The following is a 17,485-nucleotide window of genomic DNA, read 5'->3' as shown; positions in this document are numbered from 1 at the left end:
GTCTACCCTTTTTCGAAGAATCAAACACAGCATCGTGTTTTTCAAGCGCCTGACAGAGTTTGTCACAGCTTTACGTGTTGATGGAACTGTGCAACAGTAGCTGGAAAATCAGTTTTACACCACGTTTTTGAAGCAAAAATCCGTGCTTCTTTTTTTAACGTAATGAAATCTAGAACAGAAATGGCGGGAAGAAGTGTTGTGGCACCTTTGTACGTGTGGATAGGTGGCAAGCAGATGTTAAAACCCGTTTCTGCGCATGTCAGACAACGATTACGCTCCGGTATACAGCCTTTTGCGCCACTCTGTGTTATGTAGAAGAAATTCACTCTTAAAGTGTTAGGCGTTGAGCATAACATGCATATGTTGATCAGTCAGTACAGCTTCTGGCGCTAATTTATCCTAAAAGTGCTGACAGTGGACAATATTCCGTTTATTTCAATCGAAGAGCGTCCGAAACCATTCACCTTTTCCCTTTCAGAAAAAAAAAAAAAAAAAACTTTAAATGACGGAAGAGAAGGAATTCAAAATGCATCCGCATAGTACGGAATTTATGATGTGTATTGAATATCCGTCAAGGTAAAGGTAGAAGGTAAATTTGTCCCTGTGCTTAACATATGAAGCACTACGCCATGAAGGTGTGTGGGGAAATGGATATATAGATCCACATTTTCCTGACCTTGGAACTAGTTCGAGGTGAGTGGTTTCCTTCACACTCCGGCCGCTTTACCCCTGGGGAAAGAGCCCCCACTACCCATTGAATAGGAGGCTGGGTAGACCCCAGAGCCGGTCTGGGCGACGTGGAGATGATAAAATTCTTGACCCTACGGAACTCGAACTCCGACCCCTCGGTCATCAAGCCCGTAGCCAGTCGCTATACCGAGTAGGCTGTCCCGGCTGCCTTGCTCTGGAAAAGCTAATACTGCGGTTAAGTGGGAATTTTACATTTTATGGAACCCGAAGGTTCATTGCAGTGTTCGCGAGAGCCAGCCACTGGTCCTTATTGCGAGGAACTGAAATACGAGTATATACGGCATCCTCAGAACCTATTTCCATAAGATTCATTCTGATATAATTCCTTCCTGTATGCTACGTCACGGTCTAGAAAACCGAGATTAACGGCCGTGGGGATCCGTTGCGATGACCACGCGACACCATCTATCCGCTAAAGCTGGCACTACGCCGACAAGCGGCGGCGGTCGCTCGGTCGTTATAGTTCGCTTGCAGACTAAACGCCACGAGATATTCTACGTCTTCCCAGCTCCTTTCACCCTTCACGTTTTGCGATATAGCCTTGTATTCATTCATCTTGGCCCCTGTTTTTATGGACCTCTTCGCTAAATCGGTCTAGTGCCGAGACCAAGAATGATTGAATTATACCTCTACTCCCCATCTACGTTTTCATGGCGTGGCACTTAATTACTTAAGCACAGGGACTACTTTAAATTTTTACCTTCGCTAAGTAACTCCGTTCTCGTGTTAATCCCTCCCTTTTAGGTCAAAATGTGCCCCCCGCAGCACCAACCCTATTCACAAACTCCCTTAGGCTCGGAACCAAAATTCCGCACATTGCTCCTGCTGCTAGAGTTGTATGTGTTTTGTTGGCAGTTTTGGAAATTGGACCTAGTTATTGCCGTATTCGAAGAGATTATACACTGTTTAGCGTACCATAAGTCAAAGTGAAAAGAAAGAAATTAACTTATCATCTGCATAGCTCAAGAGTCTCTGGGTTCAGTGGAAGTTTTATAATGTTTAAAATTGCATCTCAGATTCTTCTGTATAGTTCTAGATGGTTCATGTTCCGTCTATTCAAGCATTTGATTAGTCAAGATTTATATCCTCTATGGCTTTATTTGACGAAAGCGAGGTGAACAGACCAACCGTTTGACTGCTCATACGCCCATATAAACGATCATGCTTCAGCGTCAATAATAAAAACAAACTCCGTGGCCTGTAATACGCAAGCGAACTATACCGACCGAGCTACCGCCGCTTGTCAGAGAAGTTAGTGCCGACTTTTGCGGATAGAGTGTCGCGTGGTCAGCACAACGGATCTCCACGGCCGTTAATCTCGGTTTTTCTCGGCCGGAGCCGCTATTTCCTTGAAATAATTCCTCAGTTATCCTCATGAGGTTGAGTGGGCCCCATTCTAGACCCAGTATTTCTCAGAAAATCTGGTAGTGCCGGGAATCGATCCCGAGATCTCTAGATCTCTGAACATTAGACCACAGAGGCGGTTCAGTGTCAATAATACGAGTGTAATTCGGAAAATGTAACAAATATTACGTATTAATGCTCTGAATATCGCCTCATACAAATCCTAGCCAGTAACTGGTTGTTCAAGAGGAGTTTTGCAGTTTCGTTCAGAATGACGCCTGGATGCATGAAAAGGACATCCCCACCAACCGTGAGTTACGTTTGAGTTACATTCAGACGTAACAGGAGTTACCACACAGTCCTTGTAAAAGAATTAGCGACATCATGATTGATAGTTACCTGGTACATTAGATCCATGCCATGCGGACAGTATAATTTCATGTGGGATTTGTGAGAGACCATCCATCAGTCACATGATCAGTTGCATAACGGTGGTTATCCTGTACATGGGACCTCTTATATCTAGGGTAAAGTGAACTTAAAGGGTAAATTTGTTTTGATTGTAACTAACTTCATAGTACACAGTCTTTGTGCAGTTTGTAGTGAAATCAGCTGGTCAAGTGTTTCCCAGTTAAGAGCTCAGAGGCTCGTCACTAATTACAAAAGCCTTCTTCGTTCTTCTGTTGCTCACTTGGAGCATAGCGTTTCTCTTCAGTTTCTTAACATAAGACAGTCGGTAGGACTCCTTTGGCAGGGGATCAGCCTCTCGCAGGGCTGATAAGTAAAGTAAAGCTATCCCTGTAACAGGCCGTGAAGGTCCATAGGGTTGCGAGACGTTGAGGGTCCCACATTATCTAGATAATGGGCTCAAAGATGGCGGTAAGGTTGTCAGCCGCGCTTTACTCACCAGGAAGATTATTTAATTAATTCCTGGTACTCATTTCTGTTAGAGGCTGAGTCGGCCCCAGGGCCTTAGTGCGGCTGGAAGCATTAGGTCAACTGAAAAAAAATCCAATGACCTCATCAGGACTCGAACCCGCGACCTTCCGACTTGTAGCATAGGCCCTCAACCAACTACTCTACCGCCTAAAACAAACAGAATAAACACAAACACACATTCATGCTTAGAGTGGGATTCGAACCGAAGATCCCAACGTTCGAGCGGGCAAAGAAATTTCATACCTTAGACTGCACGGCCACTGTGATCATCACAAAAGCCTTCACCTAAGTCAGTTGAGCCCAGCTCACATTTCACAACCTATGCCTTCAGGATTCATTTCACTTATATAAATGTCATATTAGTTAAATTTCGTATAATAATTAAAATATGGTTTTAACCTATATCCCCAGTACACGGTTTCTTAGGTGATTATTATATGTGTTATTATATGTGACTTCTTCTGTCTTTACAGTCGATTCCTGAGTGGACAACATCTAATGTTGCAGAGTGGATGACATCAGTGAACCTCCATCGCTATGTAGATACTTTTAAATCGCAGGGGATAAAGGGCTCAGACTTGTTAGAACTGAGTACTGACAAACTGGAGGTAAGGGTCTTATTTTTCTTTTCCTTGGCACTATAGCCCCAGTGGGCCTAGGTCTACCTCCATGAACTTCTCCGTTCACTTCAGTTTTTCTAGATCTTACACATACGGTAGGACTCCTTGGGTGGGTGATCAGCTCATCGCAAGGCCTCTACCTGTACGCAAACACAGAAAAACTCACACACACAAATTAAACATCCATGCCCTGAGTGTGATTCAAACCCATGATCCCAGTTTCCAAGCGAGCGAAGACAGTACATGCCTTAGACCGCTCAGCTACTGTGACCAGCAAGGGTCGTATTACAGATAAAAAATTGTGGCATACAGTAGTGGTACATTTTATGTTTCCTGAACTTAAAATAATTATGTTTTTAAAGTGTTGTCACTCACTTATGGAGCTGAGCCCTTCTTGAGAAGTTGCCAATTGTGCAGCTACTCAAGAACTTCCCAGTATATTATGGAACCCGAAGGTTTTTTTACTGTGTTCACAAGAGCCCTCCACTGGTCCCTATCCTGAATCAGATCAATCCAATCCATACCATCCCATCCTGTCTCTCTAAGATTTAAATTGTTGTACCAGAATAAATTATATCTGTGGAGAGACTAACCACAATATTTTAGAGAAATACAACTATTCCATTTAATCCCTGAACTTTCATATCAAATCCATCCATGGTCATCCTCCTCCTTGGGTCAGTATTGCAGACATGACTGTTGAATGGTATCAGCATGTGAATTACACAAACTCGAAGTCAGTTGTCATAACTTCTGAAATATACTTACATTGTAGAAATATTATTGTTCAGTGGTTCATGAATACTGGAATAGGATTGTTCAGCACTGGAGTAATGGTAAGACATCGGAATGGATTGGCAGTGATCCAGAGTCATGAGAAGTTAGCTGGTGCCAAGCAGTTAGAAAGAGAGAAGGTACTGGGAGTTGCTGTGTCGTCAAGATTTCCTACCAACTGTGATACCGTGCTGATGAGTGAAGATGGAGTGAGAAAGTAGTTGGATGTTTAGGAACATGCAGCTGCAAACTATATCAAATTGAAATTACTGCTGTGGCCAAGAATGAAAATAATATAACAATTTATGCAGATTTATGATTTTCTAGTGACACATTTATTTGTTTTAAATTGAGAAGTAACTGAATAAAAGCAAAGAATACTTGCAAATAAGGTGTTGTCTTATTACCATGAAATAGGGTACAAATAAAATTGATGAAACTTACATGAAGAGAGTATATTTACTGGGCAAATTTTTTCAGATATAATGCATTTGACTTGAAAGTTGTCCCTGTGCCATGAAGACATATGGGGGAGCGGATGCCTAGACCCACGTTTCCTTGACCTAGGCGCTAGTTGGAGGTCAATGGTCAGCTTCACATCCCGGCCACTTTACACCCTGGAGGTAGAGCCCCCGGTACCCACTGGATAGGTTGGGTGGGCCCCAGAGCCAATCTTTATGACATGGAGAAGTGAAAATTCTTGCCCCTACTTGGACTGAAACTCCGACCCCTTGGGTGTCCAGCCCATAACCAGTCATTTTACTGAATGCATTGTCCTACCTACCCAGTTAAAATATTTGCTCTGTCACTGACTGTCATGTGTGAGGTTCTCGTCCGCCCCTCCAAGAGAATGCTGGGACAGTACCTCAGATTGGACCTGAATTATTTCTTCCTATATGCTTTCCAATTCCATTAATCACTAATCATTGGACCATTTTAATGCCTTGTATTATGAGCTACTGACGGCACTGTTAAATAAATCACAAATAAACCAATTAAAGAATTTTTTGTGGATCTATCCATACACGTATTCAAGTGAAATACTTTCTTATAACCTCTTTTGTAGTTCTTTCACAGGGAATCCTACATGCAGGTATAGAATCAAATTTCATGAGTTATTTTTAAAAGTTAAATAAAGTCAGCATGAGAATTTAACAAAACAAATTCACTATAAATTGTGATTTCTGAAAAAAGAAATTGAAGTATAAAACCTGGTTTCTGTCACTTGCTTACATTAGCCTGCAGAAATTCCTCCAGTGTTAAAATCAATGATTGTTGATATTGGAGATTTCTTTTTCTCCTTTGACACTACAGCTCCAATTTGGGTCTACCGCCATGAAACTCTCCGTTTCACTTTGGTTTTTGCATAGTGGGGGGTGGAGTCCAGCTGGGTCCACTTGGCACCACAGTCACTGGTTGGCCTATTGTACCTGCCCCGGGTGATTATGTTGATGGAGAATTTGGTGGAATGAAGATTGGGAGGAGAAACTGAAGTACTTGGAGAAAACCTGCCCCAGCACCACTTTGTCCACCACAAATCCCACTTGACTAGACCTGCCGGGATCGAACCCAGGCCGCCACGGTGGGAAGCCAGCAACTAATCACTTGAGCTATGGTACTGCCTTCACTTCGGTTTACTAGATCTTAGACAGTCTGTAGTGACTCTTGGGTGGGTGATTAGCTCATCACAAAGCCTCTACCTGTACAAAAACACAGAAAATAGCACACACCAGAACACAGACACTAAATATCTATGCCCTGAGTGGGATTTGAATCCATGATCCTGACTTCTGAGCAAGCCTTAGGCCCCTCAGCTACCATGACTAGCTGATACTGGAGTTACTACGTAAATATTATTGTTCTCTTATAAGGGTAACAAGATCTTGGATACAAGGGACATACTCGTAGTTTTCAAAGGTCATTTGCCTGCCCAGACTGAAGAATACCATAGAACCCCCAGTTGAATCCTGATAGACATATGATCTGATAACTCCCATGTTAGAAGCACAAAACGTAGATTCTGATACAAACATCTGTTCATAAAACCATGCAGAGCTTAAGAATTGTAACAACTGTTATGTGTTTGTCTTTTCAGTTTGTAATATGTAATAATAATTTTTGCGGTTTTATCATGATAGAATTATTCATTGAAATTTATGTCAAATTCAGTAACTTTCTCTGGTTTAGATACCTACGAAAGAACAATAGTTTTATAAATGTGTGACTCTGGGTCACCTAGAATCTTCATGAAATGTAAATACTCACTCAAAGGCCGTGCCATAGCTCAAGCGGTTAGTCACTGGCTTCCCACTGCAGCGGCCCAGGTTAAAACCCAGTTCTGGTCAAGTGGGATTTGTGGTGGTGAAAGTGGTGCTGGGTCAGGCTTTCTCCGAGTACTTCGGTTTCCCCTGCCAATCTTCATTCCACCAATTGCTCCCTCATCTATCATCTGGGGCTGGTACAATAGGCCAATCAGTGGCAGCTGTGCCGAGTGGACCCAACTGGACTTCACCCACCCACTATGCGAATTTAAAAAAAAAATACTCACCCAGCTGGTCAAGATTCCCATCATTCTTTGTAACCCAGGGACTGTTTCACATGTTCAGAGGAGACCTTGTGTTCGGACCTGATCCCGAGCCAGCAGAATTTTGTTCACATTCTTGTATTGATTTTTTAAGATACATTTTAATATTAATAGGCCTTCTAAACCTATGTCTACAAGGTAGTCTCAGTTCCCTTTTTGTTTCACAACTGATATTTTGTATGCTTTTCTTGCCCTCATTCATGCTACATGACTTGTTCATCTCTGCTTTATAGACTAGCTGCCTAATATGACACTGGAATTAACACTGGTAATTGCCAGTATTTACAGAACAAGGCATGAGAGAAGTACATTGTATAAGATATAGCTTTATTTGTCAGTGTTGTGTTTTAGCATCCTGTTGCACTGATTCATATTCATAATGTGTATATATTAACAGTCTTCAGGTGCATACAATCCCGTTCACCACTGCTACACTACATGTTTCGGCAGTATGCTGCCATCTTCACACATCCAACGATACAACGCACGCAGCCACAAGAGTAGAACACATCATAAGACGTAATATACACACAACATTACAAACATAAGAAGAACGACCCCCCATCTGGATGATCAATAATACACACGAATTTAAAAATATGACGTAGGAGATAATAGGTTTTAACAAGTTTTAGATATATAAACTTTATTATTATATAAGGACATATACAAATTTAATATTATTTGTAAATGGACATATAAAGGCAAGCGGTGAAATGGTTGATGGATCGATACACCTGAAGATGGCAGCATACTGCCAAAACATGTAGTGTAGAAGTGGTGAATGGGATTATTTGTCAAGTTTGGTAATGGATCTCAGCCTTTTTTCTGACTATATAAATTGTTAAAATAATTATTTAATTTGCAGAAAATGGGAATTACTGAAGAATTCTATCAGAAAACTATTATGGTTTGCTTAGATGAGTTGGTCCATTCAGCTCAGTTGACTGTCAAAGATATAAGTGATGTCAACACTGTTCGTGAACTCACCTTTGCCATATTGAAGCGATGTGACAAGTGTAACAAGTATCAGAGGGAAATACTACAACAGCAGTTTCTTTGTCAGGGTATGTATAATTAGTATTCTACCTCACTGCTCAACTCAGTTATTAGTTTTGTGGAACTGCAAAGTAACATCCAGGGACACACTGTAATTTTCGGTCTCTTATATTATTATAATAATTATTATTATAATAATTATTAGTATTTATTTCATCCATAGCTGTAGAGACTTACAATTGGACATGTCAAATATCAACAACCTCACATCAAAAGTAACATAAGTAAAAAATAATATAACATTCACACAGTTGCTTTGTCTACTGAATCATGCAAGAAGTTATCTCATTATTGTTCATACTGCCTGTGTAGTTGGGTTGTAATTGGTCCCTGTATGTGAAGAACTTACAGTCAAAGGGGCATACATAACCTAACCAGTAAGACTACATCAACATCCTTAAGGTCTGCACAGTAACATCATGCTGTATGCAAATAAACCCCAAACAAGAGATCACAAACAAATCATTTAAATGAATGGAAGGACTACTGCAAGGATAACACTGGGTTATTATTTAATTTTAACTAGTTTTAATTAATTTTAATTAAGGTCAATTTATTTTTATTAAGAAAGATAGCTTTTGCACACAATGTGAAATTTTGACATACTATACCATGCATGTCCAACGTGTCGATTGCGAGACGATTTTTTGTCAATCTCATAGGCCTATGAGGAAATTATACGTGAAAAGCACGTAAATTCGCTTGTAATATTCAGATTTGAAGGGAAAATACGTATTAAAGTAGTCTGTACTTTCAATGTATGTTGCTTTTACAACAAACATCATATGTTGTGTTATTTTTACCAATATTTTTGCTTAAAGCGAGGTACAACAATAGGAGGGAGTGGTAGATCACTGGCAGTTTTGACACTAAAAAGTCGATCACAACCTGTCTGAAGTTGGACATGCCTGTACTATACAGTGCAACAGTTTTAGGAAGGTAGAGGACACCTGATGATAGCCATGTATGGCTGGGGCAGGTTGTGAGGAAGAAGGGTGATTAATAATAAATGAAAATATATTATATGAAATAGATTATGAATTGTTTGTTACTGTTGGTTTTATTTGAAGAAAACAGAGGCATCTCCATGTTTCATTTAATTGAAAATAGACACCCTAAGAACTGTGGCGTTTATTCATGCTTCTTTTTACCTGTAAATAGTCACTGAAGTTAGCATTATAAGTTGTAACTTTTTGAGAGTGAAATATTTGTGTAGTTTGTGTATAGGCCTTACTTAACCTTACTTCTACATGCAACTGAGGATCCTTAGTTCAGTGCCATTTCAGAATATTCAAATCTTATTACCAAAGATCCAGCCACTTTATATCTAGTTCAGTTTTATGACTGAGACTACAAGTAGGTGAAGTATGAATGAAAGTATTCCCAAGTCTTCAATATTGATAATCCATTGGCTAGTAGACTGCAGGTATGACGTATAGAGGTTCAAATAAAGAAAACATTGATGGATTTTGGATTGGCGAATGGTTTTATTTACCACATATACTCATGACTGGTAATTATAAGCACCACCACTAATCTCAACAATTCACAGATCACCATAGCACCACCTAAGCTATTTCCAGCCTGCTGTGTCTTCCCAAGCCATTCCCTTGCAACGGCTTTTAACAGTGGAGATTCTTCAGTTTCATGTCTTCTTCACAGAGTTCAGTACAGAAGTGCCTTGGTTGCTTGCTTATAACTCCTTGGCACGGACTTCGTAAACGTTTCCACAGCAATGTGTTCATGTCACCCAGAAACAGGGCACCTTACCCAATTTATTAAGAATCTGCTGCCTCAGAAACAGGCATTGTTTCATGACCATTACCCAGCAGTGGGTCTATGCGCTGCAAAATTGTAGATTCAGTTCGTCCTCATTTTCAAGGATATTATGTGTACTTCACATAGTGACCAAATGGCCGTAGTGGCATCACTGTGGACTATAACTGTATTATCATATGTTCCTTCCTATTCTTTAATTATACATACAAAAAAGCTATTTTTATTTCTTCTAAAATTAATCGGACAGAGTAATAGGGGTATTATGGGGGAAATCTTAACACTGAAACAGAAAAACTGTGATAATCTGTAAATTATCTTAGTTTTTCTTTATATGTGTCCAGTATTATTATGCAGAGAGTGTTAACTTGTATGGTTTTTTTTTCTGACATTACCTTACTGTTTATATCAGCACATCATCATATTTCATGCTGTTATTATAATAATAACAACAACAACAATAATATGTTTCAGAATGTGGGCAGGGAGCGCATATGAGTTCAGCATTGAGACATCAGGGTTCCTTCTTTAGTGTGGATCAACCTCCATACCATCAACTGAAGACAGTTTTTGGCATTGGTCTTTGTTACCTGTTTTACTCGTGTGATGATCGAGCGCCACAGCTTCTGTTAAGATGCGTTCGTGAGCTTGAATCAAGAGCTCGTAGTGACCTCACACTTGACTTGTATCAGCTGTACCAGGCATCTCCCCCAGTTGACCAGTACGAAGATGTGAGAAGGAAATTACAAGCAGGTTGAGCACTTATTACATACCTATTAAAAGAAAGTAAAAAAAAGTAAAACTATCCCTGTACCAGGCTGTGAAGTCCCATAGGGTTGTGAGACGTTGAGGGCTCAAAGATGGTGGTAAGGTTGTCAGCCTTACGCACCATTCGTGCTTTACTCCCCAAGAAAATTATTTAATTAATTCCTGGTACTCATTTCTGTTAGAGGCTGAGTGAACCCCAGGGCCGTAGTGCGGCTGGAAGGATTAGGTCAATTGAGAAAAATCCAGTGACCTCATTGGGACTTGAACCCGTGACCTTCCGGCTTGTAGCATAGCCCCTCAACCAACTATGCTACCGCGTGCCCCCCTATTACATACCTATTGCATTCTGTAAACATTTATTCTTTGGCTTTCACATTCTATAGCATCCGACTTGAAAGAATGATGATTTTGTTGTCTATTGCTAGTGGGGTGGGACTAAGTCCCTTGTACTGTGGCCACTTCTGGCCTATTGTACCAGCCCCAGATGATAGGTGAGGGTGATTGTGGAGCAATTGATGGAATGAAGATTGGCAGGGGAAACCGAAGCACTCGGAGAAAATCTGCCCAAGCGCCACTTTGTCCACCACAGATCCCACTTGACTAGACCTGGGATTGAACCTGGGCCACCGCGGTGGGAAGCCAGCGACTAGCCGCTTGAGCTATGGCATGGCCCATTGTGTTGTCTAAGGATGTTTCTGTAACCTGACTTGGGTCCCTTGTAGCTTTGTTTGTTCATGCTACATCAGACTTGGTCATCTTCACTGCTATACATTCACCAGCACTGTTACAGGATTTGGTAGAAATGTTCTTTACCAGATCCAGTATGCACTGCATTTCATATGCTCACCTCACTTGTTAGGATTCCTACCATCCTATTACTAGAATCAGCTCCACAATCTTTTTGTTAATAACTGTGGTCTGTGAGAAATTTATGACCATTCTTCGTACCTTAAAATACCAAAAGTGGGAGTAGGTTTACTGGTAGAGGTACCCATATCACACACCTATTGTAATGTTAGTACAACAGAATGGGAGTTACAGAAACTACTTAATGGCTTGCCAGGTTTGGATTACCAATCTGTTCAGATAATTAAGACAATACAACTCTAGGGATCCAGAAAGCTAGTAATTATTCATGTAGCTTACAGTGCAGTCATGAGCTCTCCTTCATCTTTCAGAATGTGAACCCAATGACATTATTGTCTATGCGAGACCTTATACCCTTTATGCCAGACAAAATCAATTCTTACCAGAGAAGCACAGAGCTTCCTCCATAAAGGAAGGCAGTTTCAGTTAACCTTCAGTGTCTGTGGCCTATAGTCCGCAAGCGAACTATACCGACCGAGCAACCACCGCTTGTCAGCGAAGTTAGCTCCAACTTTTGCAGATAGAGGGTGTTATGTGGTCACCACAACGGTTCCCCATGGCCGTTAATTTCGGTTTTCTAGACTGGAACACAGTGTTATAACCCAGAATATAGAACTCTTCAGGCTAAATAGTTATTAGATTTGAGGTTCTCATAGCAATGACTTCGAAAACTACTATTTTTACTGGTGATTGTTATTAAACTTGGGAATAATATTCAAGTACGTTCCATATCAGACAATTTTTACACTAATTTTTTGTGCTGAAATAAGGTAAGATTTGCACTTCAAAAACGTTTTAGGTTCTATGTATGAATTTTGGTGGAATTTTGTCTGGGGCCATTGAATAAAATTCAAGCACAGAATGGTAGATTGCAAATGAAGAATTAATTTTTAGGAACACTTCATATTTTACCATACTGATATATGAAATAAACACAATGAAATGTTCTGTTTTTCAGGAAATTGCTCAAAATTCCTAAAGTTTATTTAATGATAATTTGGGCAGTGTAAACAAAATTAATCTGTTCTATGTTATGTAGCAAGAGTACACTTTCCCAGACAGAGCCAATAAAAGATAACTGAAATTATCGAAGCAATAATTCCAAATACAAAACATTGAATGTTCTGTACATCTGTATTAGAAACCATTTCAAGATTGTATTAAAAGGAACCTTCAACTATTAACATGGGGTATATGAACTGTCCACCTTAGTATGATCACTAACTACTTATTTTTGACAAACAGATGTATATTAAAATGTGGGGAGGTTCAACAAGTTACAAAAATTGTGGTAAATTCTTCAATGAACTTGTTTGTCAGAGTCAGATACAACATTATTCTTCCTTTGTCCCTATCACCAAAACAAACTCCGTGGCTTGAGTCTGCAAGCGAACTATACTGACCGAGCGACCGCCGCTTGTTGCCAAAGTTAGTGCCAACTTTAGCGGATAGAGGGTGTCACGTGGTCAGCACAACGAATCCCTACGACCGTTAATCTCGGTTTTCTAGACCGGAGCTGCTATTTCCTTAAAATAGCTCCTCAGTTATCCTCTTATCCTCACGAGGCTGAGTGGACCCCGTTCCAGAACCAATACTTCTCAGAAAATCTGGTAGCGCCGGGAATAACTCTGACCACTGGACCACAGAGGTGGCCCCTTATCACCATACAGTTTATTTCAAATGCAGTAGGATTAATCAGTCTACTGAACGAATTGAAAGGAGAGAGGTCAATACAAATATAGCAGAGACGAGTTATAAAATATGTAAGTAGTTTCAAATATTTGGAGGGAAAATGAACTATACTTTTCCTGTGTTTCTTGTGAACGTTCATTTAAAGTGAAACCTTGAAAGGAGTGTAATTTGCTATATCTCTCACTCCCCTTAGTTACACATCTTACATTTCTAATGCACTAGAGGAAGCTCATGTAAAACGTCCTGTCCATATTAGATGGCTGTTATGTGTTATTCTGTAACCATGCTGCTTTTGAGCGAGTCAGGCATCTGTTATATATGCGTTAGTGCATATAGTACTCATGGTGTCACTTTCCTGAAGATAGTCCTCTTAAGGCTGAATTGTTCATTACTCTTGCATTACAACTTAATGGTCGTGACAGAATTTGGATTTATGGTTCCAGTCACATAATTACTTGTTTATTTCCTTGCAGATGTGATGAGTGTGGATTTGTCCGGGTATGATTTTTCTACTATTTCAAGTGTTCTAAGGAAGTTTCTGCTGGAGCTTCCGGATACCGTCATTCCCGTCCAGTGGTACCACAAGTTCATTGATGTATCTGGTGAGATTCTTTTATTATACCTAATAATTTTATCCAAAATCAATTTTGCAGGCATATTCAATGATGAGTTGCTGAATGATCCTTTGTAGCATAAATGATACCTTCTAGGGGAGATTCATGACTGTGTAAGAGAAACCATCATTTAATTCATCTCTGCTTATAATGACAGAAAGCTGAAGAGTATCAGGAGAAAGGAAGCACAAAAATCTGCCTAAACCAGAGTAAACTGAAAGTAAATCTCTTGCAGGAAATGCCAAAGTGACCATGCCGTAANTTGCAGATGTGATGAGTGTGGATTTGTCCGGGTATGATTTTTCTACTATTTCAAGTGTTCTAAGGAAGTTTCTGCTGGAGCTTCCGGATACCGTCATTCCCGTCCAGTGGTACCACAAGTTCATTGATGTATCTGGTAAGATTCTTCCATTATACCTTATAATTTTATCCAAACTCACTTTTGCAGGCATATTCAATGATGAGTTGCTGAATTATCCTTTGTAGCATAAATGATACCTTCTAGGGGAGATTCATGACTGTGTAAGAGAAATCGNTCATTTAATTCATCTCTGCTTATAATGACAGAAAGCTGAAGAGTATCAGGAGAAAGGAAGCACAAAAATCTGCCTAAACCAGAGTAAACTGAAAGTAAATCTCTTGCAGGAAATGCCAAAGTGACCATGCCGTAACTTAGACAGTTAGTTGCCGTCTCCTCATCACAGAGGCCCAGGTCCAGTAAGAGGTCAGGTCGTGTGGGATTAGTGGTGGACAAAATAGTGCTTGGGCAGGTTTTTTTTTCTGAGTGCTTTGGTTCCCCCAGCCAGATTTCATTCCACTGATTACGNTTCAATGATGAGTTGCTGAATTATCCTTTGTAGCATAAATGATACCTTCTAGGGGAGATTCATGACTGTGTAAGAGAAATCGTCATTTAATTCATCTCTACTTGTAATGACAGAAAGCTGAAGAGTATCAGGAGAAAGGAAGCACAAAAATCTGCCTAAACCAGAGTAAACTGAAAGTAAATCTCTTGCAGGTAATGCCAAAGTGGCCATGTCGTAGCTTAGACAGTTAGTTGCCGTCTCCTCATCACAGAGGCCCAGGTCCAGTAAGAGGTCAGGTCGTGTGGGATTAGTGGTGGACAAAATAGTGCTTTGGCAGGTTTTTTTTTCTGAGTGCTTTGGTTTCCCCCAGCCAGATTTCATTCCACTGATTACTCCATATTCATTAATCGTCCTATCATTGGTGCTGTATAGCCCCGATACTGAAAGTGTTATTAAGTAACCGACTGAAGGAACACTAAGGTAGCTGTCTTATGGTATCATGTTGAGGCCGTTCACATTGATTTCTGTTGTAAATTGGAATAAGAATTAGTTACTGCTGGATATCTCTCTGGATTATTTGAACATGTGAGAATGTAGTTACAAGAAGATGCTATGTTTACTGAGAAAGGATGATGCTTCAGTAAGGTGGGAAAGCCCAGTTACATAAATTCAGAAAAAATTCTTGTTCTTGGCTGTAGTGGCTGCAGCATGCTTCACTGCAGTGCTTATAGTCCAGATTTATGTTGCTGTGTTTTCCATCTTTCAGCTGCTGATGGAGTCAGTGGGAGGCTAGAAAATAGAATATACTGAGCTTGCCTGACAGACTGTCTGTCTCTTCCTCCCTAGGCTTCAGAAAGCTTCTCTATTTCATTAGTTATAAAGCTCGTATAGTGATGAAAAAGTTTTAAATAATTTGGTGTAGATATGTAAAGAAATAGAAGTTTGAAAAAATTGGTAGCAAATGTAGAAAGTGTGTAATAAAACAGTTATAGAATTGAATGTGTACTCTTACTAGTTAGGGCATGTGGTAGCGTAGTTGGTTGAGGCACTGTGCTACAAGCCAGAAGGTCATGGGTTCAAATCCCGATGAGGTCATTGGATGTTTTTCAGTTGACCTAATCCTTCCTGCCACACTATGGCCCTGGGGTCGACTAAGCCTCTAACATAAATGAGTACCACGAATTAATTAAATCATTTTCCTGGGGAGTGAAGTGCGGCTGGCGTGTAGGGCTGACATCCTTACTGCCATCTTTGAGCCGATTGTCTAGATAATGTGGGACCCTCAACGTCTCACAAACCTACGGGCCTTCACGGCCTGTTGCAGGGATAGCTTTACATTTTTTCACTTACTTTTACTCTTACTAGTTAATTGTATGAAATGGTTTTAGACAGGCTTTTGAATAATGCATAATGTATGAAGCATAGAGAATTACATTTGAAAGTTGAAGCATTAGAATTAAACTTGAGTTTCACATTAGGTGCAAAGAACACAGTACTTCTTGCATATGGATGCCACTGTCAATTTTTTAATTCCTCCCTTTGTTTCTTCATTTGACTGGTTAGTGACTGTTACATAATTGCAGGCATCACCAATGATGAACAGTGTGCCTCATGCGTAAGCCGTCTAGTACAAGAACTACCAGAACGTCATAAGTCTACCCTACGCTTCCTGATGGTCCACTTCTGTCAGATTTGCCAGTTGCAGTACACTCGTGGAATGACAGAGCTACCCACTCGCATAATTGATTTTCTGTGTTATGCCATACTTAGACCACCATGGAATAAAGCAATGTAAGACAAAAAGGTTTTTTTTTTCCAGAAATTTATGATCACTGATTATACAAGGTGTTACACAAAAACATATGAAATATATATCATCAAGGTATCAATATAAGAGGATAAACTGAAGTAAAATGTTCTCATTGACTTGGTTCAACCCAAGATTGTTATCATCTTTACTGCCATATCCTACTTGGGTATACATATTCATCAGAACAACATAGATTTTTACGTTATAGTTAATCTAAATAAGGTTTTGTGCAGCAATTAATTCTGTAGCCCAGTCCAACAAGGTTGCAAATGACGAGTGTATGGTCAGTAATATAACCGTTGTTTAAATAAGTATAGGTGCAAGTTGGCAAATAAAAACAGCCAGTAAAATCCCGTTTTTAGAAAATGGAAACATAAAACCATACCAACAAGGCTATGCATTACATTTCGAGAATCCAGTGCCCTGTACCCTTAATTTCTGTGAAAAAAACACTCGTAATATGGTCTGTGAAAGTGACCCGCTACAGCAGATTAACCCTATGCTTGGCCCCTGTATCACTGTTAAAAGTAGCATGCAAGGATCATCTGTAGATGATATCTGTAGGTTCATTGCAACTAGAATCCTGTTCCCTCCAAAAACATTGACCTATGTGAGAATTTTGAGAAAACAGGAATTTTTTGTTACAGCTACATATAAAAAGATAATACGTATACAAGTCTGAGTGAATTATGGTAAGATTTAGATAATTGGTTACTTTATTATAATCATCAGAATCCTCAATTTGAAAAGTATCATTTTAGTAAAATACCTGTAAAAATTTTAGAAGATAGTAAAAAGTTAGTTTGTTGGCAAAACAGAAATCATGTATTCTGGATGCATCTGAAAGTCAAAATTTAGTTCTTTGAGTGCAGATATATACTGTTTGGAAGACAGTTCTTGACTTTTGCATCTCTTGAGAAAATTTTGCTCTTTATCAGGGGGAGAAATTATAGGAGGGTATTTCCAAAGTTATTTTGCATGCTTGCCAAATGTAACTGAAAGACTTGCTTACAAACTTGTTTCAGACATTTATGGCTATTTGTACTGATTGAGAAATATGTTTAATTTTTATTATTAACATC

General features: G+C 39.7%; 1 protein-coding gene across 1 annotated transcript in view; it reads left to right on the top strand.

Moving 5' to 3' along the window:
- Positions 1 to 17,485, top strand: part of LOC111867061 (phosphatidylinositol 3-kinase regulatory subunit alpha) — a 156,012-nt gene that overhangs the window by 124,745 nt on the left and 13,782 nt on the right. Inside the window, exons 3-7 of the mRNA XM_023856538.2 lie at positions 3,507 to 3,641; positions 7,880 to 8,078; positions 10,321 to 10,599; positions 13,647 to 13,775; positions 16,177 to 16,384. Coding sequence (XP_023712306.1) covers positions 3,507 to 3,641; positions 7,880 to 8,078; positions 10,321 to 10,599; positions 13,647 to 13,775; positions 16,177 to 16,384 — 950 coding nt within the window. The remainder of the gene's footprint in view (positions 1 to 3,506; positions 3,642 to 7,879; positions 8,079 to 10,320; positions 10,600 to 13,646; positions 13,776 to 16,176; positions 16,385 to 17,485) is intronic.

This window comes from Cryptotermes secundus, unplaced genomic scaffold (assembly GCF_002891405.2).
Source record: "Cryptotermes secundus unplaced genomic scaffold, Csec_1.0 scaffold176, whole genome shotgun sequence".
In the NCBI taxonomy this organism is placed as follows: Eukaryota; Metazoa; Arthropoda; class Insecta; order Blattodea; family Kalotermitidae; genus Cryptotermes; species Cryptotermes secundus.
The sequence above is the reverse complement of the archived record's forward strand: the minus strand, read 5'-3'. Positions and strand labels throughout refer to the sequence as shown.